This window comes from Seriola lalandi, unplaced genomic scaffold (assembly GCF_002814215.2).
Source record: "Seriola lalandi dorsalis isolate HSWRI2012SDOR001 ecotype SW California unplaced genomic scaffold, Sedor1 jcf7180002054359, whole genome shotgun sequence".
Lineage (NCBI taxonomy): Eukaryota > Metazoa > Chordata > Actinopteri > Carangiformes > Carangidae > Seriola > Seriola lalandi.
This window is the reverse complement of record NW_019524912.1, coordinates 352,945-380,139: the sequence shown is the minus strand read 5'-3', so window position 1 is coordinate 380,139 and position 27,195 is coordinate 352,945. Positions and strand designations below refer to the sequence as shown.

Here is a 27,195-nt window from a genome sequence, read left to right as displayed (position 1 = left end):
AAAACTCAAAAAATTAACTTTGTGACATTTTAGCCTAATGCCATGATTTAAGTTGGTAACCTAACCGTGACTGGTCAGGAGGTGCTGGAGTGGACAATAAAATTATAATGAGTGTCCTGACATGCCTGGGTGTAATTTTCAATATTAATGTTTGATACATCACATAAACAAACAGCACAAAACTTATATGGAAACAATGTTTTGTGATAAATATCTTGATGGAGATTTCTTTTTATAAATTATATTTTATTATTAAATGGGCTCCTTCTGGACTTTCAGTCAGATTCAAGCATTAATGTTGTATTAACAGTTGTGCACACTCTTGTGCATGTATGTACATATAAAATCATGCAAGCATGCATGCCAGGCATGAAATTAAAGAGAATTCCATTATAAATAAATAAATACATACTTATATACACTCGTAGCCTATGCACATGAATGCATGCTCACTGTATTACACACTGTCATGTTTTGGTTTTGAGGACACAAAATCATGGCAGTCTGGTAGTTTGTGCACATACACTAAGGAAGTCTATCTCTGAAACAGACTGTTGTGTTGAGAATGGTTTGAAGATAGTGTAACACTTTGAACTACAACTTTTGTTCTTCAACTTGTTGCCATTGAAAACTTGTGCTACACAATAAGAACTAAAGCTGTACGCGTCAAACTCAGGAACACCACCTGGTGGCAATTCATCACTGAGATAATTTGATGGCTTTGAAAGAACTCCGAGTTTATTAAAAAAGACTGAAACGTAAAAAAAGTGGTAACCTCAAGACGAGAACCACGTGGGGGAGCTCGAGACTAGAGAGCTGGCTGAGAGTCGTGCTGCGTTTGTGGACGTTCCACATGGAAAAACTTTAGTGACGTTTTCTGTCATGTAGCACAAAAGTAGATAAAAGTAGCAAATAAAAAAATAAAATAAATTCTTTACACCTCACATATAGAGAGGAAAACATACACTACAACTGTGTGAATTATATTCCATCTTTACAATATTCACGATACATTTCTCTTTCATAGGATGGGGTTTCACAGGCCTGGGGGTTTCATTTATTTTAATTTCTGCTGTCCAGTTTAGCTTACAGGGGCCTACTACTCGGTAAAGTCGTGGCTAAATATAATAAATTCTGGTGTTACAATAATACTAGTAATAATATGAAGTAACACATAAAATATAAAGATCATATCGTTAGTACATATAGTTTTCAGGAAGAAAGAGAAATACACATTCAACTAAAAATAAGAATAACAAAATATCGCGCTGTACAGTCCAGTTTGAATATTAGTGTCATGGTTATTATTAATAATAATGGTTTGTGGTGGTAGTACTGTTGCTGTTGTATTGGTGTTGTTGTTATTATAAAAGCTTTAATAATTGACAAACAACTAACCCAAGTTTAACACAAGGTCTATGCTTCAAATGTATTCGGTGGTCCTGTGCAGCGGAATTTTCCCATGTCACATGAACGCTGCATCGTTATGTCCAATAGCTCGGAGGGATTCATCCAGCCAGCCAGTCAGAGCACTGCTACGGAAATTCCATTGGGTCAAATCAATGTTAAAGCCTTCGCGAACAGCTATCTCGATGTCTGACATCCTTCCAATGGCGAGATAATGGCGAAAATGGGTCCGCTATTCAAGGCAATGAAAGGAGGTGCTGCATTTGTCGATTGGCGTTGAAGTTTGCTGATGGTCGATCGCGACGGACAGTTTGATGATCAGAGGGAGAAGCGACAGAGAACGGTTCAGGTGGCGGCTTCAAGGAGACTGCTGTGATGCTACGTAGGCAACTGGAAGAAAAGGGCTTTTCTACCATGAGAGAGTGTGTGTGAGCCCGGTTTTCTGGAGACACAGGAGCTCTTCCGATCCGGTTTTTATTGTTTTAGTTTCATTTTTTATTTTGCTTATTGGTTTGTTTTTCGTCGTTTAGGATACAGTGAAGATACGCGGCGAGCTGGTGAAGTTTTGGGGAATGGCAGGTCGAAGCCGAAGAGCATGGTTTAGTGTTCTGTTGGGACTGGTTGTCGGGTTCACCCTGGCTTCCAGACTCATTTTACCCAAGGCGACCGAGTTGAAGAAAGCTGGACAGAAACGAAAAGCAAACCCTGCCGGTTGTGGCTTGAACGGGGGTCTGAGGAAGGAATACAGCGGAGTGTTATGGCCACCGCAAGATAACGGTTCACCGGTGACCGAGAAACCTGGCTCCAGGTCCAGTAATTTCCTGTTCGTTGGTGTCATGACTGCCCAGAAGTACCTGAACAGCCGAGCCGTGGCTGCGTACAGGTATGTGATGTGTCATAGATGAATGTCGTTTTTTTTTCTCCCACGACTCACCCATTCCTCTTTATCTTTCTTATGGAAGGTAACGGTCCACCAATCTCATTTTAAAGCGGCAGCACTTAGACGTGGCTTTCATTATAATTCTACCTGGAAGGACATCGGGTAAACCACCGTTATTAGGTAGCTAGCTAGCAGCAGTTATTTCAACCCATTTTCAGCTTTTGTCATTGGCCCACACTGACTGCTACCACCCAGTTTACATCTTCTATGTCGTGATATATGTGCTGATATGCTGAAATTACTATAACAGCCCAGTGATTTGTTTAAATCTGGAGTGACGTGCCACCAGTTAATTGTTAGCTATGTGATGTAAAATCGCCATTAAAACCCATGAAGATTTAGTATCCCTATCATTTCCCCTTAAATAGCTTTAAGGTGTGTGAAATAATCTCATTCCACTCTGTCTGACAGTATCAGGAACATTGTGCATTTTTATAGAAGCTATACAATGTTAACACACAGTGAGTTTTTGTTAAGGCTGCACCAGTCCATCAAATGGAGATGTCTGACCAACAGTCCAAAACCTAAATATACTCAGTTACAGTGTTGGATAGTCTTGCTTGATAAATTACTTATGGTCATTAAAACAGATTGATGATTAATTTTCTCCTCAATGACTAATTCATTTACTTATTTTTTATTAGTACCGCTGAAGAATCTCCTCTAGAATGTAAAATACAGTTCTTTGAACAGTGTTTAGTTGGACAGGATGAGTTTGTACTGAGTTTAAGAGGTTAACCTGGGCGATTTAAATTGTCACATCTGTTCTATATTTGGTCTGAGATCCTGCATGAAGACTACAGGTCTACCAACACAGTATACCAAACCAGGGCTTCTCAAACCACCTCATTTCAACAGCTACCTTATCGAATCACTTCGGAGTCAGACTAAGTGATGGGATTTCCTGACTAAACTACATTCAGTCACACTCAGTCAGAACTTGGTATGTTTCTGGAGAGGCGTTATGATATTTTCTCTGGACATGTCAGGGGACCTCAGGCAGGCCATGATTGACTCCTGCACTGATGATATATGTTCAAGCCCCAGAAATAAACTGGTGTCTTCCCCAAAATAAACCAAAGTACAACTTAGAGAAGCAGATATCTACAGTGTGTCCATACTCCACAAAGAGTCTCTTATTCTGCCACTAAAAAAATCCTTCCTGTGTGAAGCACATTTTAAAATCTCTTAAGGTACATAAAGGTGGTGAAGGATCAAGACTGAACATATCATTTAAATGTAAGTTAATTCCTCCTCAGTTTCTAATTACTATGCGGGAAACATTGGAGAACAGGGTTAAGGATTGTGTCTCCATTCAGATCAGGATTCAGATCAGGCCTTCTGGTCATGATCTGAGTCTGATGCTGATCGAGAGCTTTGCAGAAAAGGTGTTAAGCTGGAGTTTCTTATAACAAAAGTCTAGTTTGATCTCCAAAATCTAAAAATAAAGTGAAAGAATTGAAATAGTTTTTTTATGCAGATATGATGGTGTAGAAAATGGCATTATTGTTAACAGTATAAAATCCTTTAATGGCTCTACAGGTTTGGATTTAGGCCTAAACCTTCGTCTAAGAATGCCAACAGTTCAATTGATGTGCAGCAGGTTGTTGTCTAGTGGAGGCCTGTCCTCTGGGTGTCCAGTTTCAGTGAGGACCCATCTGCACTGCGGTGTACATCACACAAAGTCTTCAGCAGTAGATGCAGAGTAGTTGTTGTATTGCCTAAATCCAAACCTGTAGACCCCTTAAAGAATTATTATAGTGTATTCTTTTAATTTCACCATATTGTCTAATGCCTAGAATGAATGTTCATTTTAGGTTTAAATGGAATTATCATGTGGGCTAGATGGACGTTGCAAACACAGATAGCACTGTCTCTCCATGACCAATGTGTTTGCAAATAGGGTATGGCGGTATGGCCTAAAATTTACAGTCATAACAGTATCACTGTATATTTGTTTTTCTTAAAATCTGAATATAAAATCTTCTGAAGGGGTAAAACACTGGGATGAGAAATATATTGCATGGGAAGAATTATTTTACCTTCCTAGAAAAAGTTGCTTGTATTACCACCACTTCCAACCACTGCTGGCCCTTCATAATTTGCTGATTATCATTTTCTGTTCGTTGTGTGACTTTTTCAACCCGAGCCATGTCCATATAATGGAGGTTTACCAGTCTTTCTTAACAACGCCTTCTTCTCTCTGTTGTGTGCAGCGCTTTCAGCTGTGTCTTTGTTTCAAAACAAAGCCGCACGATTTCCAGACGATTCGCTCTCAGCGAATCATCTTCTTTCCAGCAGACTAGGCATGGTAACAGTAGTTACGTCATTGCCACTGTAGATCTGTGAGGGCTCTAACGGTCAGCAAATACATACAGTAGGGCAAATCAATACCAGTATGCTTTTTACACCGTTTATGCCATCCACTAGGGTTGTGCCGATAGCTGATGATCTTGGTGATCAATGATGTTCAGAGCAATTGCCAATATCTAAGCCTTTGTCAATGTCAAGATGATATTTGGCTTGTTTTCCCATTAATGTACTAGTAATAGTAGTTGTAGTTGTAGTTGTAGTTATAGTAGTAATAGTAGTAGTAGTAGTAGTTGTGGTAGTAGTAAATAAATATTACATTTATTTAATTTAATTTAAATTTTCCCAGCCGTAGTTTCACATCAGCATTCTCCGCACATAACCAATGAAAGAGAGAGAGTCAAGTTTTGCTCAGGACACAGGGTAGCCAATTTCACAGGGTGCCGATAGGATGATCTGATTGTAGATATGATCGCCACCACCATGAACCCCTACTTGCAGTCTTTTTGGTAACATTAAATACAGTACATAATGTTAAATCACCTTACCTGCAGTAAAATATAGTGACAGCAATACTGTGGCAGAGTATATCCAATGTGACACTGACAGAGGACTGCAGCTGCTGCTCACAGGCTGCTTTAGTGATGCAGCCGTTGTAGACAAGAGGTTTCACTCCTCACCTATGGAGAGATGATGGTTTAGCATGTACACTGCTTTTGGGTGAGAAATATGAATTTCTCCTGTGTTTTACAACTAGTTGCCATCATATACTACTTTACGAGCTAAACCATTTCTAACTGTTCATCAGGACCTCTGTGGACCCACAAGGTTCTGTGGAACATAAATTTAATCAGCTGTTCATGTCATTATCGAGAATTTATGACTGTATGCTCTGTACTCACTACACTGTATATATGCATATATGCACAGGACCACTTGAGTATCCCATGTCTGCGACTGCTTTGGGGCTATTACTATTTTTATTGCAGGTTGTTACATGTTTTAGATAATCCCATTTGTTTCTTATCTGACCTTTTTCTGACTCCATCCGTGTATGTATGTGTGTGTGTCTGTGTGTCTGTGTGTGTGTGTATTTACAGGACTTGGGCACAGACAATTCCAGGTCATGTGGAGTTCTTCTCCAGCGAGGGCTCTGACACTTCCATACCCATTCCCATAGTGGCTCTTAGGAATGTGGATGACTCGTACCCACCCCAGAAGAAGTCCTTCATGATGCTCAAGTACATGCACGACCATTATCTGGACAGGTACGAGTGGTTCATGAGGGCCGATGACGACGTCTACATTAAGAGTGAGAAACTGGAGAGCTTCCTGCGCAGCCTCAACAGTAGTGAGGCCATCTTCCTTGGCCAAACAGGCATGGGGGCCCGGGACGAGCTAGGGAAACTGGCCCTGGAGCCTGGGGAAAACTTCTGCATGGGAGGGCCAGGGGTCATCATGAGCCGCGAGGTCCTCAAGAGGATGGTCCCCCACATCCGAGAGTGTCTGCAGGAGATGTACACTACCCATGAAGATGTGGAGGTGGGCCGGTGTGTCAGGAGGTTTGCTGGGGTCCAGTGTGTCTGGTCCTATGAGGTAAGATGGTTTCATTTCATACCATATTTTTTTGTCAATGACACCAATACACACATTTCAGGACACAGAATCCAATTGCATTTAAGACTTAATGACACTAATATAGAAAAAACTGGCTACACCAGAGGTTTTCAAAATTCTGCTGCAGCATTTTGAGCCATTTAAAGACTTGGTAACTGCATGAGGCAGGCCTGAAAACAAAACGTCCGGTCTTGGTGATGTCTGTCATGTGCTGATCAAAAGAGGGTCAAATATAACACTGAGATTCTTGGCTGTCAGACTTTGAGAAATCACACATTCATCGAGCTAATGTTTACTGATCAAACTGATGTCTGTGATGGGCCAGGTAAATGAACAGCATCTCAGTGTTATCAGAATTTAGGAGCAGGAAATTAAATGTCGTCCAGTTTTTCACAGCAGACAGGCATGCCTCTAATATAATAATGTGATAATGATGATCTGCGTTCAAAGGCAAGACACAGAGCAGACAGAGTATCATCAATAGTGGAAATTGATACCATGAATGCACATAATTTAGCTTAGATGTAAAATATAAAGAGAGAAAAACAGGGCCAAGAACAGAGCCCTGAGGTACTCCATACTTCACATTAGAAAATTTTGATGTGGTGTTATTATAGTGTTCTTTCAGATAAGTAAGACTTAAGCTGCACAAGTGCCAGGTCAGAGACAGCAAAATGTTATAGACCATGCTATCAGTCTGATAATCTGATAATTAGAGTATTTCCCTGGTTAAACATATTAACTAACGTGTTGGACTCCAAACCCACGCCGAATCTCTAATCACCTGCGACCAGCTGTGCAATAAGTCCCTAATGTCAAACTTTACTTAAGTGCCTGTACCTAGATAAAATAGAGGCACCTTTTCCAGTAGGATGAAGCCCTCCCCTCCGTTTAGCAGGCCTAAGAAAGAAGGCCAGGGCGTCGTGTAGCGTAGTGGTCTAAGCAGGCGCCCCATGTATAGAGGCTATAGTCCTCGCTGCAGTTGGCCCCGGTTCGAATCCCGCATCGGACGGCCTTTCGCTGCATGTCATTCCCCCTCCCTGTTTCCTGTCTCTCTCCACTATACTATCAAATAAACGCATAAAAAGCCCAAAAAATATACTTTAAAAAAAAAAAAAAAAAAGAAAGAAGGCCAATTTCCAACAAAACCAAATCCCTGTCCACTACAGTGACAAGCCAGCATGCAGTTCAATAAGGTTAGATGTTGAAGGACGACAGCGCAGCTCCAGAAGATTGTCCTTTTACTGTAGTGCTTCGATTACCTTTAAAGCTGTAGTCAGAATTGGGTGTAACATCAGTTTGGCTGCTAACATCCAGAGCTGAGTGATCAGCCCCTTTTTAGTCATTATTTTGAGTGCAGCCTTTTGGGTTTTAACTGTTGTTGTTAGACCTTTTGTCATTTTGAGTGGAATAACAGCTTCAAAGAGTGTTTGTTTTAATCTCTGTGTAACAGAAATTTGACCAGTTATAGGTCACCATAGGGTCACAGTGATCCTTGTGTCTGTGTGTTGGTCCTGACCTGTGGGCTGACCTTTGACTGAGTCTCGTTTACAGAATAGCATTCCATTGGCTGGTACACTGTTGGATGTTTTACATAACAAGGTTTTGTTTTGTTAGTTTTTTGACGCATGGGTATCCTATTGTGTTTTCCTATAAAGTGGTTTGATTGCTTACACATAAATCTCTGAAAGTACACAATGCTCCCTTCTGACATGTGCAATTACGAAACCAAATATTAAGCTCAAATAAATCTGCATGCAGTATAATGTTAGTTAAGTGTGGAAATAGCCTAAACTGGCATGTGTTCAATTCAAATAGTAAATTGTATATGCTGTGAGTGTGAGTGTGCAAAAGGAGCAGTCACTCCTTTACACTCACCACTTCTTCCTCATTGTGAGGTTTCACTGTGGTTCAGTTGTGTTACTCAGCAGGCAGCTGAAATGGTTGCACTGTATCAGCTGGTATTTATGGCGTTCAGACGTTGTTGAGAGTTGTCATTGTTGGCCATATCAATAACTTGCTGGGCAAGTTATCAAGACAAAACTGCTAACCAAATCACCACAGCCACCACAGCCGCCCTGTGTTGGTACAGAGTCAAAAAAAGACACGCTGCAGCCTCGTCATCAGTCATGCGTGCGTGTCTGCGTGTGCTCTAGTTGTGTTTCCTCAAACCAACCTGTTCTCTGACATGTCTGGACTCGGCTGTGCCAGACCTGTTGCTCATATGATTGCGCTTCACATGAATCAGAGCCTTTTCAAAGTAATGCAGGTCATACAGTAATGTGGAAATTTAATGACGTGACTGTATGAGATGCAGGTTTTTCCCAGGTTGACTTCTTTTTTTCTGGTGGGGGTGGGGGACATATATTGTACAGTTTGATCATGGCGTGGAGTGGAGTGCTACAAGATTGTATGGAGTTGAATTAAGTTACATTTTTATTCACTTTTTGCCCTTAACTTTACCAGTATCGGTCTTGTAGAGCAAGGAGGAGTATATCAGCCAAGATGGGTCAAAGCTTGTCCTCCTGTGCTTGTTCGGGAGTGCGGCAGTAACATTATAGTTTTACCACAGAATCCCAGATGATATAAATACATCATGAAATGGTAATTTGACTCGTAAAGAGGAGAAAGAGCTGATATCACAGTTATTGGTAGAGAGCAGATTGATGAGGCTGAATAGTTCTGCACTATATTTTATCCAGTACAAAGTCATACCATGTGCCTCTAACAGACAGCACATTGCCAGCCTGTTCGCCCCACATCACATCAGTCTTACGAAGACATCTAAATCTGAAGTCCATATTGTACTACTACTCAGCCTCTGGCTCTGGTAATATGATTTTAGTTTCTGTGTTCAGGCTCTCAGTTAGTCCTGTGTGTTGGTGTAAAGGGTTCCTGTCTATCAGGTTAGTCAAAAAAATACTTTTATTTCCGCTGTGGCATCTTAGAAAGTGATGACATTCAACATGAAACATGTACTCAATGGACATGTCATTAAGCTTAATGTGTTGTTAGAAATATGTGTTGCTGATAAACCCCTACAGTTACTGGATTAAAGTGCTGACAAAGACTAGACAACATGTGAAGCCAGATTGACTCGCACATGCTTTTCTTTTTTATCTCTCTCCTCTTCAACATTTTTCTTTTTCTACTAAGTCTCCTTGATCAGTCTCTACCAGCATGTAGACAGTATTTAACCTTGTATGCTACCTGGTGAGATTTGTTGGTTCATTAGGCCTAATTGTTGTCTATTACTACACACGAAGAGACCTTTGCGCTTCTGCTGCAAACACAGATGGTGACAGGTGGTGGAAAAGTGAAGTCTGAATGTCTACCATGTGTATTCAGTTCCATCAATAGACATTTTAACCAAGGGTTAATAGTTCAGTAAGCTTTTTTCAATTCAGTGTGGTTCAGGTAAAGTAAGACAGAAACATTGTCATTGTCCTAGTCTCTTGACTATTCACCACGGTGAACATGAGGGACATCTTCAGTAGCAAGGTCAGTACAGGGTGACAGGTCTGCAACAGTATGACTGTAAAGGCCTTATCTTTTTGTTACCATGGTAGCAAGGTGCCACTGTAATGATGGAGAGTTGTTGAGGAATAAAACATCTCTTTTCAGAAACGAGAGCAGCAGCTTGATAAAGAGTTCTATATAGAAACACACAACAGTTCTCTCATCATAGCTTGGTAAAAGCCTCACTGAGTGAAGGGGTCTGTCCCAGAGGTATTTAGCGAGAGGCGGGCAACCCTGGATCCTCTCTGACATCAGATGAGGGCAGGTCTGTGTCTCACAGAGTTTGAAACTTTCTGAAATTGACAATCCGACATTCACACCCACTTCATGCTGTGATCGTCCATCTGTGCAGAGCCAAGGATTCAACTACTCTCTCTAGCTCTTGTTCATTTGTTACACAACTGTTTGTGGCACTTTTTGTGTGCGTAATCGAGTACAACACTATGAATGACTTCCTGTCTGTAAATGTGTGGCGTTGTCACCATTTTTAAATGATATCACATTTCGTCAACGGTGTGGTACAGGTTCAGGGAACCTCTTCTGATGTCCAACACAGTTTTACAAACTGCTTCTGACAGGGCATTACAGGACTCCAGTCACAGTGTTTAAGCAGATGGGTTCAACCAATGCAATACATTATGACCAGTGACCAACTATCATTGCTGTCTGGTCAGACTTTTTCCTAACAACTGTGTCTTTTAAGACCAAAAACGCCTTCTTTCCACTCTAATTTGACCAGTCCAGTCTGTATTCTTTGATCATTTTTCATTTTGAAATGAACACTTAGCAGGAGTGATGTAGTATGAAATGATCTCTTCGACTTCTCTTAAAGGGGTCAGTAGCACTTTATGGAAGTCCAAGAGTTGTGTAGTTTACCCTGTTACATTATTATTTGATACATTTATATTAAGCATGGATTATAGTCGCTTTAATGAATTAAACAGTAAATCAGCTGGTTTAATCTTTCAGCATATCCATTGACCCCTTCATGCTTGTCACATTTTATTGATTATTGTGTTGATTTAATTGTTAATCAATAAAATTTGCACATTACTCTACACCCATAATGACAAAGTACAAACACATTGTTATAAATGTTTGCAAATTCTTTAAAAATCAAAAACTGAAATATCTTATTTACAAAAGTATTCAGACCCTTAACTCAGCACCTTGTTGAACCCTCTTTGGCAGCAGCTTTGAGTCTTCTTGGGCAGGTCTCTACAAGTGTTGCACACCTGCATTTGGGCAGTTTATCCCATTTGTCTTGACGGATCCTCTCAAGCTCTGACAGATTGGAAGTGTCTGTGAACTGCCGTCTTCAGGTCTCTCCACAGATGTTCTATAGGTTTTAAATCTGGGCTAAAGGACAGTCAGACACTTGAAGCCACTCCTCTGTTGTCTTGGCTTCATGCTTCAGGTCATTGTCATGCCGAAAGGTGTCTCAGGTTGTGTGCACTCTAGAGCAGGTTTTTTCATTGTCCTTGCTGTATTTGGCTGCATTCTTTTCCAGTCCCCGCTGCTGAGAACCCAGTATTCACAGCATGATGGTAATACCACCATCTTTCACCGTAGGGATGGTTTTAGCCAGGTGATGAGTAGGACTTCATTTTTGTCTCGTCAGATCAGAGAATCTTTTTCCTCAGGCTCAGAGTCCTTTAAATGCTGTTTGACAAACCCCAATTGATGGAGAGCTACTGGGACGAGTGTCCTTCCGGCAGGTTCTTCCATGGCTGCGGAGGACCCCTGAAGCTCTGTTAAAGTGACAGTTGGGTTCTTGGTCATGGCCCTGAATTTAGCTGGATGGCCTACTCTTGGAAAAGTCCCGGTGTTTCTAAAATATTTCACTTTTTTTAAATTTCACAACCCATTTCACAACTACCGAAGCCAGCCACTGTGTACCTGGTAACACTCTAAACTTTAGAGATGGTTTGACCCTTGCCTTGATCTGTGCCAAACCACTGAATGTTTTTTAAATTGAGTCACACTGTAGATCACTTGGCGCGGTCACCATCTGACAGGCTCACATCTCTGCTGACATGTTACAACATCAAGCCCATAATGCAAGTCAAACTAATAAAACCAAAGGAACTAGGCATAGACATGATAAATGCATGATTGATGCTGTTCATTGTGGATTTTTCATTAGAATCAAAACTGACATTTCTGATCATGGAACCAACATACATTTAAGTGCAGAGTCTTAACTTTGGGGTAAAGTTAAGATTTGTCCTGTAATTCACAAATTGATTGTTGTAGTCATGAGAACCATGGGACCTGCAGGGCAGAATCTCACAGGAGGAAAGTGTGTTAGGGAGTATACTGACATTAGTAGGATGGTGACACACGGCTATTGTCGCACAGTGGATTTCCCTTTTTCTCTTTTTTTTTTTTTCTTTTTTAATCCTAAATTCTGTTTTTGTTTTTTTTATTTTAAGCTTTGTGAGGCCCTAGGTTTTTAGAGTAGTCATGCTTACTAATGCTAGACCAGTGCACAGGAAGTCAGCCGCCCACACTCGAGAGCAAAGCCTCAACATGCGATTGTCTCTGTGACTGTTTCTTCCCCAGCCTTGTCACACACTTGCCGTCACTCAGTCGAGTTATGAATTGTGGGAAGCCACTGGTTCTTAAAATATTTGCTCCATTCTAACTTCTGAGTGAAATGTTTCTTTTTTCAGTGTTACCCAATATACAGTAGTAAAACAGGATACAAAATACCATTAGTTATGTTCTGGCCATTGGTTCTGTCAAATCATATTTTTTCCATTTATTATAATTGCCTTGAACCTCAGCGATCTTTATGGATAAGAAACCAATCAGAGCAAATCAGAAAATTCCAAAGGCTTTAATGTTGCTGTTGGGAATAAAACACGAGGTCATAGTTACTGAATTCATCCCAAACTGATCGAGAATCTGAAAGTGATTTAAGCTGCTGCGTATTATATCAGATTGCTACAAAGTGTAATATTAGTATGTAATTTAGCTTCCCATTATCTGCCTATCGCTTACAGAAATGCACCATGGGTGGTTTACAGTGGCTTCAGAAAGTATTCAGAACCCTTCACTTTTTTCACTCTTTATTGTTTTGTAGATTTCATTTATTTAAAATCAGTAAAGGCCAATTTATACTTCTGCATACAGTGTGGCTGCATTAGCTTATGCCGTAGCCTGACAGAAATCCCTAAAATTGTAACTACACATTGCAGCAACACAGACCGCAGCAACTGTGATTGAAAACCCACCCTCCTTCTGTCTCAATCAGTTCAGTGGTTGTCCACACCACCTCCTCTGACAGCTTCTCTCTTTTGTCCGTTGCAGTAATTTCAGTAAAAGTAATTGTTCAAAATTTATTAGCTCCAACTCCAACATGAGCTGCTCAGTTTCAGTCACCATGAAGTGCACACACAGTGACATGGAAACCCCACCACCAACTGGCATTTTGTCAGTGTCATTGCAGAGTGGCGCAGACACACCGATGCACAAGTATAAATACTCACAACTGCATAGGCCATTTGCAAAGGCTACAGAGTAGGCTCTGTGTGGTTACTGTATTGATTTCCACAGGTCTAATAATCCCTCTAGCGTTACCAGTCCTAGCCAGCTGTTCTGAAATGTGATGGTCAGGCATTAGCTAAGGGGGTTAACGTTGATTCTGAAATGCGACTGTGTCTCAGCTGTATAAATGTCTTCAGTGAAAATCACATTTCAATTTCATTCTTTCCAAAGCACCAAGTGTAACTGTTCTGACAAGTCAGATAAATTTACTATTACATCATTTAGGCAGAATAAATGCAATACTATATGCTAACGGTTCATTAGCTGTCCTCTAGCATTAGCTAGCATTAGATAACTTATTTAACAAAAGATAAAGTAAAGCCATGAGTTTTATAGCAGCTGTCAGCTGTAATAAAATAGTTGAAGCACCTACAGAACTTTTAGATATTATATATATTATAATATAATTATTAATTTGTTGTTACTTATCGGCCGTTTTAATCACTGATACTGATTTATCTGAAGACACCTTTAATCGGTCGATAAAACTAGTCCGTTCATCTATTGGTCAGGCTCTGCTGTACAGATGATAGTCTTTCACTAACCTCTAACTAATTAAATAGTTTTAATTACCTGACATTAATGATATGTAGAGGACATATGGTTTTGACTGAAATGTATCTTATGTCTTTCTTACAATTGTCAGTATTACTCTATGTTGATAGTTAGAGGATTAATCATTCTGTCTGCGTCTGTGGACTGAATGCGTCTGTTCTGTTGTTGAGGACGGCCCAACATGTGGTGATCCTCATGTATTTTCAGACACCCTGCGGCCTTTGCTCTGTGTGCTTCTCCTCTGTCTCTCTGCATAGTGCTAAAAGTAGGCCCCCACAAGCGAGGCCCAATGAGCAAATAAATGTTTACACTCGAGATTCAAAAATAAACAGAAATGGAAAGCCAGAGTGCTGAATTAGCATGAATTACAGCACTGCAGCATGAAGCACAGGGTGTGTGTGGCAGCAGCAGCAGTCAACTGGTATGCAGGATGGTGACATTTTTTTTGGGGGGGTGAGTTAATAAGCAGGGGTTTCATAGGTTCAGTAGTGATGACTGAAACCTGATAAAAGCCTTCATTACTACTATCATAATCCAGTCATATCTCATTCTGTAGAAGATTTTAAGAGTTTGCTTCTTCAATCATCTTTTTTTTTTTTATCTGGATGGTATATGTAGACTTCCTCCTTTAAACCATGCCCTTGTGGTGTGTGGTGTTTTGCACATACAGCAGCACTCTGTGTAGCTCTAAAGACCTCATCAGACATGCACCTAGCTCGATACAGGTGACAGCAGTTGTGCACGTCGGTGTCGTGTCTGAATAATCACCCCAGTCACTTTCACATAAAAGTCACAATGACAACGAGGTCAGACTTGAAACATTTCTGTAACACTTTGAACGTGTCTGAAGTGGATGCTGTCAGATTAATGCAAAGGCTGCAGCACAGGCTTGAATACACTAAGTGCATTTCCTGTTCTGCCTTCTAAGAGCACTGTAATAAATGTATCACTTAATTACCATCTCTTAGTCAAAAAAGAAAATGAAATCATATTAATAAACCATAAAAAACAGTGGACGAGTCACTTTAAAGTTCTGATTTGATCAGTCTATAAAAATGATTTTCTCTCTTCTCTGTTCCATGTTGCTTCATTCACAGTGACTCTGTTTTACTGTACTACTGCACACTTCATGGTACTGTATCATCTAGTTCTAATAAGATTAGTTAGTTAGTGAATCTATTGTTAATGATTAATGATGAGTAGAGCAATCATTAGCTGCAGCAATATTATAATCCAAAATATTTAATATCAGTGACTATACAATACCTGACTTTTGGTACAAATGCTAGAATTAATTTTTTTTTATACATTTAATTTTGCTTTTTGACTTATTTATCAAAATAAATAACAAAAATAAAAATCAGCTTAACTTATCTTAAATATAAACCTTGAATTACAGCTCAGCGCAAATACACACACACAAATGTCTCTGCAAACCTTCACAGAGAAGGGTGTTATGGGTAACCGTACGTCACAGAATCCAGCTTGTTGATCCTACTTCCTTTCTAATGGGTGGCTGCTTCTACCCAAAATCAACAGTATAAAATACTTGTACAGATGTCTTTGTGTGATGCCTGCACATTCCTGTTTACATGCATACAGACAGTGTCAACGTCTCTCTGACAGACACACATTTTGCTAGTATTCTGCGAGCTCTTGGAGAACAGGATGGATGATCTCAGGCCAAAGTCAAATTCCATTGGGAAATAAGAAAATGTAAAAATCCTGTGATGATGGAGTGGGGAGCGAGTCATGTTTCAGTCGGGCAGAGCTGATCTCTGTCTTCTATGTGGACGGAGTACAGAAGTCCAACAGGTTCAAAGGTGGTGGAGTCTGTCTCATCATGAGCAACAATCGGTGTAATTGGTCTAATCAGTCTCATTCCGTCCACTCTGCCTTCACCGGGAGTTCACAGTGGTCGTCATCTCCGCTGTGCCTTCGCAACCAGATGTTGACGTCAACTGGTATATGTTCCAGTCGAGCTCTGACAACATCAGTGAGTTTACAGAAGTAGTGACAAGCTTCATAACAACTCTGGTCAACGATATCATCCCTGCTGTTACTGTTGAGTCGTTTCCCCGACCAGAAACCATGGATGTATTGATGGATCCATTTGTCTGGGCGTGCTGCTGCTTGTGTCTGAGGGCTTGTTGTTGAAGATGTAAAGGAATACATGGCGGTGCTTGACAGGTTGAGACAGGTTATGTCTATTATCGTTATCATAATTATTATTACTCTTATTGCACATTAACCTTTAGTGCGTCCTCTCGAGAGCTCCACCCCTGCATTTCACTGCACATGTTGAGAAATATGAGTATATGTGATGAATAAATCCTTGAATCTTCAATATGATTTTTGATCAGAAAAATTACTTAAAAAGACAAAGCATCCAGCCTAGCCTTACCTGAACCTCAGAGGTCTTAGCCCTGCTGTGAGGTGAGCAGTAGCCTGCTTTGCTCAGCAGCACTGAGACCATTCCATCAGCACCCTGCATGCCATCTGAAAAACAAGCTCCAACAGAGCTAATGGGAATCACAAGGCTGCATTGCTGAGAGCTATGGGTCCACTTCCTAATCCTAATTTCTCCTGAGTGGCCTGCAGGCCTGCCAAACCTGCGGCAGACCCACTCACTGTGCACGTGCAGCATGTGCTCTCGTTCTGCCAACAACAGCACCATTGTATTCTTGCCTTAATAACACTTTTCTTCAGGACTAACTGTTTTCCCATTTCTCCCCGTCTATCTCATTTCAATGTGTACATATTCATTGGCTTCTATTCCACAGTGAGCTACACATGACTACATATCTAATCTAAAAAATATGTTGTCTGTGTTTTTTCCTCCTGGGCTACATCTACACTACTACGTTTTAAAACTAAAAAAGGTCTCCATCCAGATGACCGCTTAAGATCCGTATCAGAAACAATCTCCCTCCACACTATCACACCTGAAAACGCATACATACATGACCATTCACCTACTTCTTACATACTCTGCAGTTGATTAGTTGCACAAAATACTATGAACGTGGCACAGCAAAGACAGTTGTGACGTTAAAATGCAGAATTTAACTGAACAACAGCTGCTAAAGACAAGGTCAGTAACGCTTGTTATTTGTTATCCATGTTGCTTTCACCCATGGTAGTCATGACCCAATCAGGGAACGAGGCGGGTGTCTGCAGCAGCGTTTCTAAAAGTCTCTGTTTTAGGTGCTTTATAACTAGTGTGGGCGGAGGCATAAACATAGCAAAAGAAATGCATTTTAAAACTAAAACGTAGTAGTGTGGACATCTTAAAAAGGATGTCAGGCAAAGATATGAGGAAGCAACGGTAAAATAATCATTCAAGCAAATTTATATTTGCTGTTGTAGGAAATAAAAAGATTCAAAGATTCAAGTTGTGTATACACTCCACAGTATTGTCATAGCTACAGAAATTTATATTGTGGAAGATTTCAAAGATGCCAAATACACAATACTTTTAGGGAAAGTTTATATGAAATGATGCAGGAACATCTGGAATATTTCCATTTAATGGTACTGTCACAGAAAAGAGAGGCCTTTTTCGTTACAGTGTGGTGCTGGTGGCTGTAATTAATTAAAAATAATAAGAATAATATGTTCTGTTGCTACTCAACAGTAAATTAATGATATTTTTAGGCCTTATATCAGCATCAGTATAGTATCATTACAATTACCATTACCACCAGTTGAATGTAAACCAAGAGTGTCAAGGGTTTATCGCTCAAGAATCAGTTAGCCTCACACATATGTGACAGAAGTCTGCAGATCGATCCATCTGACATGTGTTTTGGGTGTCTTCCTCACTGCAGAGCTGCAAGATGACTCATGTTAAGACCAGAGCCCAGTGAACAAACACAAAGCTCTTTTTGAATGTTTGTGAATTTTTCTTTTTGGTTTCTTTTTTTTCCAACAGGAGCAGTAGTTATGATTTCTGGCGATCTTAGAACATGCGTGCACATTTGCATGAATGCCTCTGGTAACTTTTTTCTTGTACTTGGTTTCCCTGATTGACTAATGCTTTCAGGCTGAATCAGTGGTGGTTGGCATGAAGGAAGGCAGCAGTGCCACCCTCCATTCAGACTGGCTGTCCAGGCATGATGCTGTTCCTGCAACTGCAGTTGAAACTTGCTTGATTAAGACGGGTTCATTTAACGTTTGGGTTGTTTGCCCAAACAGCTTCTATTTCCAATATGTTCATGTCCTATTAGGAGCTTGTGTAAGAGGATCATAGCACACAGCATGATGAAGCACAACAAGTTAACACACTCTGTAGCTGGGAAGCGAACTGGAGTCCAATCCCAATTCCTTCTCTAAGCCATTAGCCTGGCCTCGGGCCTGAAATTAAACATGCCAGGTTTGCTGAAATATGGAGTCCATACTGGCTGCTGAATTAAAAGCAGGTTTTGTCTAGTCAGCACCATTCAGTGCTACCAAGCGAATCCCAGAAGTTTCTGGCACATAAGAAAGTATGACCTTGAAAGCAGCAGGAACTGTGGCTCAAGAATCACAATGTAGACCAGGTTCCTGAGATCCTGCAAAGGTCCCTGCAAATGTTTAAGGATTAAAGAGCCTTTATAAACTTGTTCTAATTCCCCACATGAATAGTGAGTTAGATTTAGGGCCATATGAATATAAACCTAAAACTGGCCTCAGATCATTTGCAGCAGCATCATTAAAGTTTGATGTGTCTGTCACAAACCTGCTCTGAGTGACCAACTGTCTAAGCCTGGCTGCCTTCTCAGCAGCTCCTGTCAGCGCTGCCTCAGGTCTACCTGGCTGATGTCATACCAGCACCGATTTGTTTGTCCCCTGCTTTACTGTGAGCATCCTGATTTCCTCTGGTCACCTTTTTTATTTCTGCACCGGTTGAGAAATGAGAAGCATCCCTTCACCGTTTGACACAGTGATGGTGAGGTTTCATTTTATTACTTGAAGGCTCTATGTAAGATGATTGACGATGCTGCCATGTAGTTGAAGTTTCTTTACCGGATTTCTCCAATGTACTAACACATACAATGATCTTTACTGCAGAATAGGACGACACAATATTTCAGTCAGCTCATCTGTGTAAAAATATATTGCTGTTATTGAGATTCATCAGAATTATATCATGGTGATTTGATTTGGAGGAGGATCGATTTGTTTATTACAGATGCAGATCAGTTGTTTTAGCCATTAATAGCTATTCTTGTTGTAATACCTGTAAGTTGTGGAGGAACAACCACCAAAACATTCAGAACAATAAACTTAATAATACACTTAAAACACTATCACCTCGCTGAACATGTCCAATTTCAAGAAGCTAGCAAAGGCAAAGTGGCTAAAGCTAGTGGACACAACCCTTACCTCACCTGTGCATGACGGTTACCTGGCTGAAGTGCTGCAGTGGCTTGCACACGTGTTTCCACACAGCCAGAGTTGCTAATGACCATCAATAATAATAATCATCCATCATTGATGAACGAAAAGTGGGGAGTTGTAACAAGGAAGCACAGATAGAGAGCGAGATAGAGCCATTCACTTCACCTAGTTATTTAATAGTTAATTCAATGTTTTATTATGCACTTACAATTGAATTGTTCATTAAAGAAAAGTTACAAAATGTTTGTGTAGCTGTCAGTCATATTTCTAAGAAAGAAAATCGGCCAAGAGAGTCTCAATCTGTGCATCTCTAGTAAAAAGGTCTGAATGACGTGGATGGAGGATTGTTATCCTCAGAATAATGTGACTCTTGAAGTGTTGGTTGCACAACAAGACATTTGAAGAAGTCACTTTGGGCTGTGGGGAATTTTAACAGTCATTTTTCAAATTATGTAGACCAAATGATTATCAAATAATCTTGGCAATAGCCCGCAGATTAACAGATAATGAAAATAATTGTTAATTGCAGCTCTATTTAACAGTCCAACACACTTCCACCAGCTTCTTCCCCTGTCACTAGTGGATCACATTCCACTCTCACAGGATCATTAAACAAAGCAACATGAAGCAAGGAAATATCTGTTGAGTCTTTTAACCATGCTTCAGTAAATCACAGCAGGCAGCTGTGTCTATACTCAGTAAAACACCACACAGCCGACTGAAGCTGTGCTCGGGGAGGCGGCATATGTTTATAGGGATCACTGTTGGTAGAGGCAGCCTCCTGCCATCAGAGTGGCTGCCCGGAGTCTGTGTCGCACCCCCGCATGTCGCCCTCTCCGCCTTCTTCTTGCCGGCGTATTCGCTCCTCTCCAACATTCCCTTGGCAGCTCCAGAGACACATTGTTATGATCATCATGCTCCCTCAGTTGCTAAAGTTGTTCATGGCTCTAGAAGAGAAACCAGTCAGTGAGTCAGCCTGTGCTCTGCTGTTGTTAGAGTCAGAGCCAACCACAGCAGGTGGACAGCAAACATCAGCCCATACAGGGCCAATAGAAGATGCATCTATAATGCACCTGATGGATTTCAGATGAGATCAAGTTACCTAAAAGAGTAGGTAAGGTCTACCAGCTGATTGGACAAAGGCCTGCCTTAGATACAGAGAGAAAATAATCCTTTTAAGTTGATAATCATCTCAAGGCTAGAAATATTTTATTAAGCCATGGAGTGAAGCCCTTGTAATGGATATGTGGATCAATGAAGGATTTGTAATCAAGGCAGGATATCTAAATATGTTGTAAAATTCAGTCGCTGTGTCTCTTCTGAAAAGTAAAGAAGGTGAATTAGGTTAGTGTGGAATGATTTTTATTGTGCTGTGGACAGCTGGAGTGCAGTGAATGGAAGGTGTGGACATTGACTAGAATCTGGCCTGGTTTAAAGCCTGGTACAAAGTACGTTATCAGATCAGTGTGTTGCTACTTTGATTGTGTTAGTTTTATTGTGGAGAGTATCTGGTTTGCAAAGTGTCGAATTACTGTGTGTTGGTTAAAAAAAGTGTCTGTTGTGAAGTTGTTCCCAAAGCCGAGGCTGTTATAATGTGTCTAAGAGGTAAACAGAGACTACTGTACATGAGCATAAACAGTGCTGCTCAGAATAAAGCCCCTGTGTTCCCTGTAAAAATGCTCTGTCCAATTATATAATCAATTAGTGGTAAAAATAAAGCATATTGCTTGCTGGTCTTTTTCATTTTTCAAAGCTCTTGGCTCCCACTTCCCAGCCACTGTCTATTTGATGTGGCAGAGTGCAGCAAGGGAATATGTTTTGAACAGATGAAAGCATTAGCAGCTGTCACGGGGCCTCACTCAGGAACAACTTGTATGAACAAATTAGTTCTTCAGTGGCATGTAAGAGTGACTCCAGAGAAACTTTAGCATTCACAAGTCAGGTACAGAGAGTTTGCCTCATTTAACCTGCAATCATTATTGCTTAATCTGAATGAACTTGCATTTTAAATATGACACTGAAATAAAACCAAATAAAATATATAACTTAGACAAGCTTGATGTTAAATTTATATTCTGTTCATCTTATCATCAATATCACATTTGCCAATTCACTGCAAGTTTTTCAGATTTTTATTGGCACAGCAATTTAAATAATTCAATAGCTATTAGGAGAAATCTCTCAATCTGACAGCAGCCTCAGGGTCTTTATGCAGGTCTCTGTTCAGTGAAACATCACCTACTGTGGGCTATGATATTCTCTCATCAGGTATCTCTGTGAGTATGATACCTCCTCCACCCCTCATATTAGTAGGGATGGGTATCGTTACTGTATTTAATCAACACTTCTTATCGGTCCAGTACTTTATCAATATTTCACGTGAACACATTTTATGTGAGTGCATGATGATCATAAGGCTGGTTTGGTACCCTCTGGCACAGGTACTGCATTAGCCATCAAGGTTGAAAGTAGTACTTTTTCTTTTTAAATGGCTCATTTGGTCGTTCTGTATCTGCACTTTCAACATACGAAACAATCCATTTAGGTGTTACCATAGTTGGACTGGCCATAGGGACAAATCCCAGGGGGGCAGTGGACAGTGGACAGTGGACAGTAAACAAATCCATTAAGTTCTCTTTAAGCCCTCTCTGTGTGCCTGTCATTCAGGGTGCTTGTGAGTGTGCTGCATGCATGTTCCCTCACCGAATAAGTCCAGGGCTGAATTTCTGTGCCAGTTTGACCATGGCTGTTACCATGTTGCAAAAGTGAAGCTAATTATTTTGAAAAACAGAATGAGAGATAGGAGGAGGAGAGTCAGTGACAGGTCCTGATTCTTACACAGCTGATGATGAGAGTGTGGGTTGCAGGGAGAGACAGACTGAGCCAAATATGAAAATCAAGACTGGAGTCACTGTCAATTTTTATATCAAAACTAGGGTAAGCAAAGACAAATATTCATCAGCATGCAAGGTCATTGATTAATACTATGCTTTACCAAAAAAGGGTGGCACCAAATGATCATATCTCACAAACACACATCTACTCAAGCAAGGTGGTTTTTATCACATGGAAATGATTGAAAAGTTTGTCCTGTTAAGAGAGTTTTGGGGATTCTGACTTAAATGCTCAAACCTCACAGAAACATGTGACTGAGTTTGGGGGTAAGAATATGAAAATGTTCATGCATGAGGGCCATTATGTCTGGTTCTTCTTGAAAAGCCTTTCTCCAGGAAAGGAACTGGTCCTTAATCCCAGGGTGAGGTTAACCCCGCTGGGCAATCCTGGCCCAGTCGGTGCAGCCAGAGAGAGAAGGAGCTGCAGAGCAGAGCCAGGCTCCTCCTCTGTGTCCAGCCCACTGCCAGCTCATGCTTCTTTCCTTTTTTACACCACCTCCTTTTTTCCTCTCTAATTGTATGCTTACCAACTCTGCCAGGACTGGTGAAGCAGAATACTGGAATTTTTTTCTCTTTTCATGTCTCCATTCACAAAGCCACGATTTTTACTTCTTTATAAAGTTTCTATATGTAAAACTGGTTCAGTGGTTAACCAGTTTAGGTGAAGGAAGACAGTTCAGAGTCCTTTTTACCTCATTTAAATAAGACAGCCATCTACAATCAAAAAACCCAAGTTAAAATGTAACCAAGATATAATGAAGACAAAATATAGTCCAGCTGCTCCTCTACAACCTTAGGAGGAGGTTTGAGACACATTCTAACTAGATGTTGATAAACTGTAAAGAGAAAGTGTCACTGGATCAGTAAGTAGCCACCTCCACAGTCTGTGATAATGACAAGCAGTAATTAATTTCACTATTCACAGAATATTTGGATGACACTCTGAATACTACTATGACAATTTTTGGAGTACCAAATATTCTCCTTTCCATTTTCAGGCTAAAAGCATAAAAAACAAAAAACCCAGCTTTGTCACCCATGTAGTCCATCTGTTGGAGTCATTTATGTGTCTGTTGCTTTTTAGTTTTTAGGTGACAAGCTTAACTGTTTTAAGCACAGGCTATTCAGAAATATTAGACAGGTTAGGATTAGGGAAGGGAGGTTTACTGGGCTAATCGAGACAGATTAAATGTGGCTAATTGTGAAAGAATCTGTTAAAATCATCTGATGTGGCACACACGGAATGATACATGTGGAGCCCTTGTCATTTTTGTAGCTGTGTGCTGTCAGAGACACTTCTGCATCATCTCACAGTCTTAACTAGAGGAGATGATTTCCTAACACATTTGGTGAATACGTTGCCCGTCTATGAGATTTTCTATTGAATCCAACCTTTTGCAGTAGTGTTTAAACAACGCTTCCTTTTTCACACATCCCTCTTTTCCCTCAGATCTTTGTTCCTCTCCAGTGTGACTGTCTGCTTTCTCCTCCTACCCTTTTGCATCTCTTGTACCCGGCAGCTTTCTCCTCTTTCCTGTCTGCTTGGCCAAAGCTGCTGGCATTTACTGGCACTCTAAAGCTCTCTAAAGCTCTGCCACTGTAGGCCTTAGTCATGCTCCTGGCCACCTCCTCCTCCTCCTCCTTCCTCATAACATTCTTCTTTCTCCCTCCTTCAACTCTGACAAAGCTCTGACAAGAATGAAACCATTGGGTAAGCAATGGCTGCTGGGAACTTGAGGAGAATTACAGAAAATGTAAGGACAAAAAAGGAAGAAAAAAATGTAATGTCATAGTTACACTGGACAGTCGATAGAGTCATTCCAGTCCAGGTTGTACTGATACAGTGGACACACTGCAGGGACAGGTCAGGCCCAGCATGGTGAGGGGTTTGCTCTTCACAGCATCTCCACGTTTAGCCCAGGGCCGATTTGATCAAGCCATTCTGGTAAATGGGCTTGTTAAAGCCCTGGCCAGCAGCCCAGTGGGAGGGCCAGCCTCTCTCTGCCATCTGCTGACTGCAGAGTCATTCTCTGCCCAGAACCAGGTGGCCCCGTTCTTCCTTTCACATCCCTGTATTCAAAGAGAAGATGTGATGCAGAGAAATGAAGCAGTAGTTAGACAGATGGATGATTTTAAAATCTATAACTGATGTGGCTGCTAATTTTTTTTAATATTTTCGTTATTATCAACAAAACCCTTCTAACAAATATTCTGTGTATCTTATTTGTGTGTGCCATAGAACTCCATTGTTGAAAATACATCTGGGTAACATCTTTCTTCATTACAAAAATGGCTGTTTATTTAGAAACAGTTCCACAGACAGTGACGATCACTGCTACCAGTCTGTGGACCTGTCACTAAATGAACTACAGTGCTCATATTTTTCATAATGAACATGTCACCTAGTATAACAGTGTGGCTCATTCATGTGTTTCTATGGCACAGACGAATAAGCTAAATCACATTTTGGATGCACAATGCAACAACAATACTTTGGAGATGAATTAATTATTTTTTGTGTGTCTTTTAATTGATTTTTTTTTTTTTTTGACAATAATGAAAATAGGGAAAATCTGCTGCTTTATCCTTTAAATTGCTGGCGACAGTCACAAATTGTTTTTGTTCTGGCGTTCTACGTTTACATTTGCTCAACTTGGTTTAGTATTTCTCCTCCCTCCTTCCGTTCTACAGTTTCTACACCGCTGTGGCTAAACATGGTCCCAGCTGAGATTTTTCTTTGTGGATCTCACAGTGACATGGAAAGATTCTTTAGATGTGGCTCAAGAAAGAAAGGTGCTCAGGTGTGCTGAGATGTCAGAGGCGGCGGAGTGAGCAACTGTAGGTGGATCAGCTGGTTGGATGTTTGTGGAGGAAGCTGAAGCAGACAGTGAAGACTCTGTGAGAGGCAGCTGTAGACGACTCATCTCGGCTCAGCCCTCTCTATGACAGCAGGCTTTTCATCCCACGTTTGAGAGTGAGTAGCTGCTCCAGTAGAGATAGTTTAGACTGTGGACATGGTCAGACAACATTTCACACAAACTCATTTGTTAAAAGCATGGTGACACATTTATTATGACCACAATTTTCTCATCTCAGTCCTAAATATAAATGAGGAAAGTGCGTGAGAAGACAAGTTAGTGTAGTACTGTCAACCCTCACACTCTTGACAAAATAACAAAACTTGACATAACAAGAAGTAAACAAAAATTAAATTAAGAAACAAAAAACAAACAAAAAAAATGTGTAGGATCCCTTCAGTCAATCATTAGATTGACTGAACCATTTAATTTAGGAACTGAAATGTTCATGTATATGTTAATATTATATATTTACATTAACTTACATTCAAATTCTTGAGCTTTAGATATGAATATTTTACCCAACAGAATAATTTTAAAGGTTTAAAATATTAATATAAAATTTTAAACTAGTTTTAAACTAGCATTTTCAGTGTGTTGGCATTTTCTTTCATGTGACTGAACTAAGCTCAGTCTACTTTGCCTGTGTGTTCAATCTGACTGATCTATTTCTTCTAATTTGACAAATGACTGCTGTCATTTTAAAGCCAATTATTATTTTCTTGTAGAAATATGTGCAGATTGGCCAAGCAGGCAGTTATCTGCCTGTGTTGGTGTTTAGTGGAGGATTAGCCCATTCAGTTTGGTTAATTGGGCTGAGCAGTTGTCAGCGTGCTGCTGGCTCAGCCTGGCTGCCATTACTCCTCATTATGTGTTTCTGTGTCAGTCTTTTAATGTTGGAGGCATTAATACAACTAAAACAATATGGGATGCCCGCGGTGAGCTCAACCACGTCTTTAAAAGGTCCTGATTGAACCCAAACTGATGAATCAACCTGAATTTCTCCTGCAGCTGCTCAGCTGGCACAAATGTCAGTGAGACTGAAAACACAGTACAGATACTAGCAGTCAGCATTTATTTATCTGGATTACCCATCACAGTAGCATGACGTGCATGTTACACTGGTTAAATGGCTAACAAAAGCAAAGTGTATGTGTAAATATATATATATATATATATATATATCAGGATGTAAGACTACAAAAAATAACAACAGGAAATTCAGACAGTTGGCAACTGATATTTATTGATCTTTGTTGACTGATCACAGCTACAAATTCTGCTATACACAGCTGTAAATATTAAATTAGGAGATTGAATTAATACTTCCTCACTTATATCACTCATCTTTGTGGAAGGAGTGGTGTTTTAGGGGGAGTTTTACTAAGCCTGTTGCAGATGACAGTCTGGTGGGGAAAAAATTGCATCACTGCAATTTTTTTAATTTAGTTTTGTATTTATCACTAAGACTCAAAATCTAACTGAGCCCAGCGACACTTAATGTGATTTGGATGAAATGCCATTAAATAAGATCTGATGCCAGACTGTTGTGACGCATATTGTTTGTGTCTGGACAGCAAAGAATAATAGAAAATGTCTCCTGCTGTTGAACTTAAATATCAGTCCAAGATAGGTTACTTTAAGAATTGAAACGGTGTGTTCACCTGAAAAGCCAGATGATTTCACCTCAGCAAGAAGATCAAATGCTGTGGGTAGTTGTATAAAATTCCCATTTCCTCTTCCCATACTTTGCTGAACCATCTTGAAGTACATATTGCATGAGGCCAAACACACACATTTTCACGATGCCACTTCTCGTCCATTTTACTTCAGTGCAGTCTGTTATTGAATAACGACAAATTTAATTTTTAGCTTCTAGAAAGGCCACAAATCTTTGGAAAATATCTGTTTTAGTGTCTTAGTCAACTCTTCTGCCCAGTTCCAATACTCCATGCAGAGACTGCTGTATTTTACATCCCATGGTTTCACAGAGGTGTAGAGGACAGGTCTTAAAAAGCTACATCATCAGTGTTGGCTGATATCCCACTAATGCTGAGAAAGTTACACATAAAAGTCAAATGCACTGATATCCTTTAAAACATAAATTCATAGAAAACTTTGGCCCAGGCAACGTCAGCCTTTCTGCTTTTTGTCATCAGAC

The 27,195-nt window shown here is 40.3% G+C and overlaps 1 protein-coding gene across 1 annotated transcript in view; it reads left to right on the top strand.

Moving 5' to 3' along the window:
* The first annotated feature begins 1,555 nt into the window (after positions 1–1,555).
* The window catches only part of chsy1 (chondroitin sulfate synthase 1), a 69,114-nt gene continuing 43,474 nt past the window's right edge, over positions 1,556–27,195 (top strand). The window contains exons 1-2 of the mRNA XM_023408303.2: positions 1,556–2,290; positions 5,758–6,253. Coding sequence (XP_023264071.1) covers positions 1,980–2,290; positions 5,758–6,253 — 807 coding nt within the window. The 5' untranslated portion in view covers positions 1,556–1,979. The remainder of the gene's footprint in view (positions 2,291–5,757; positions 6,254–27,195) is intronic.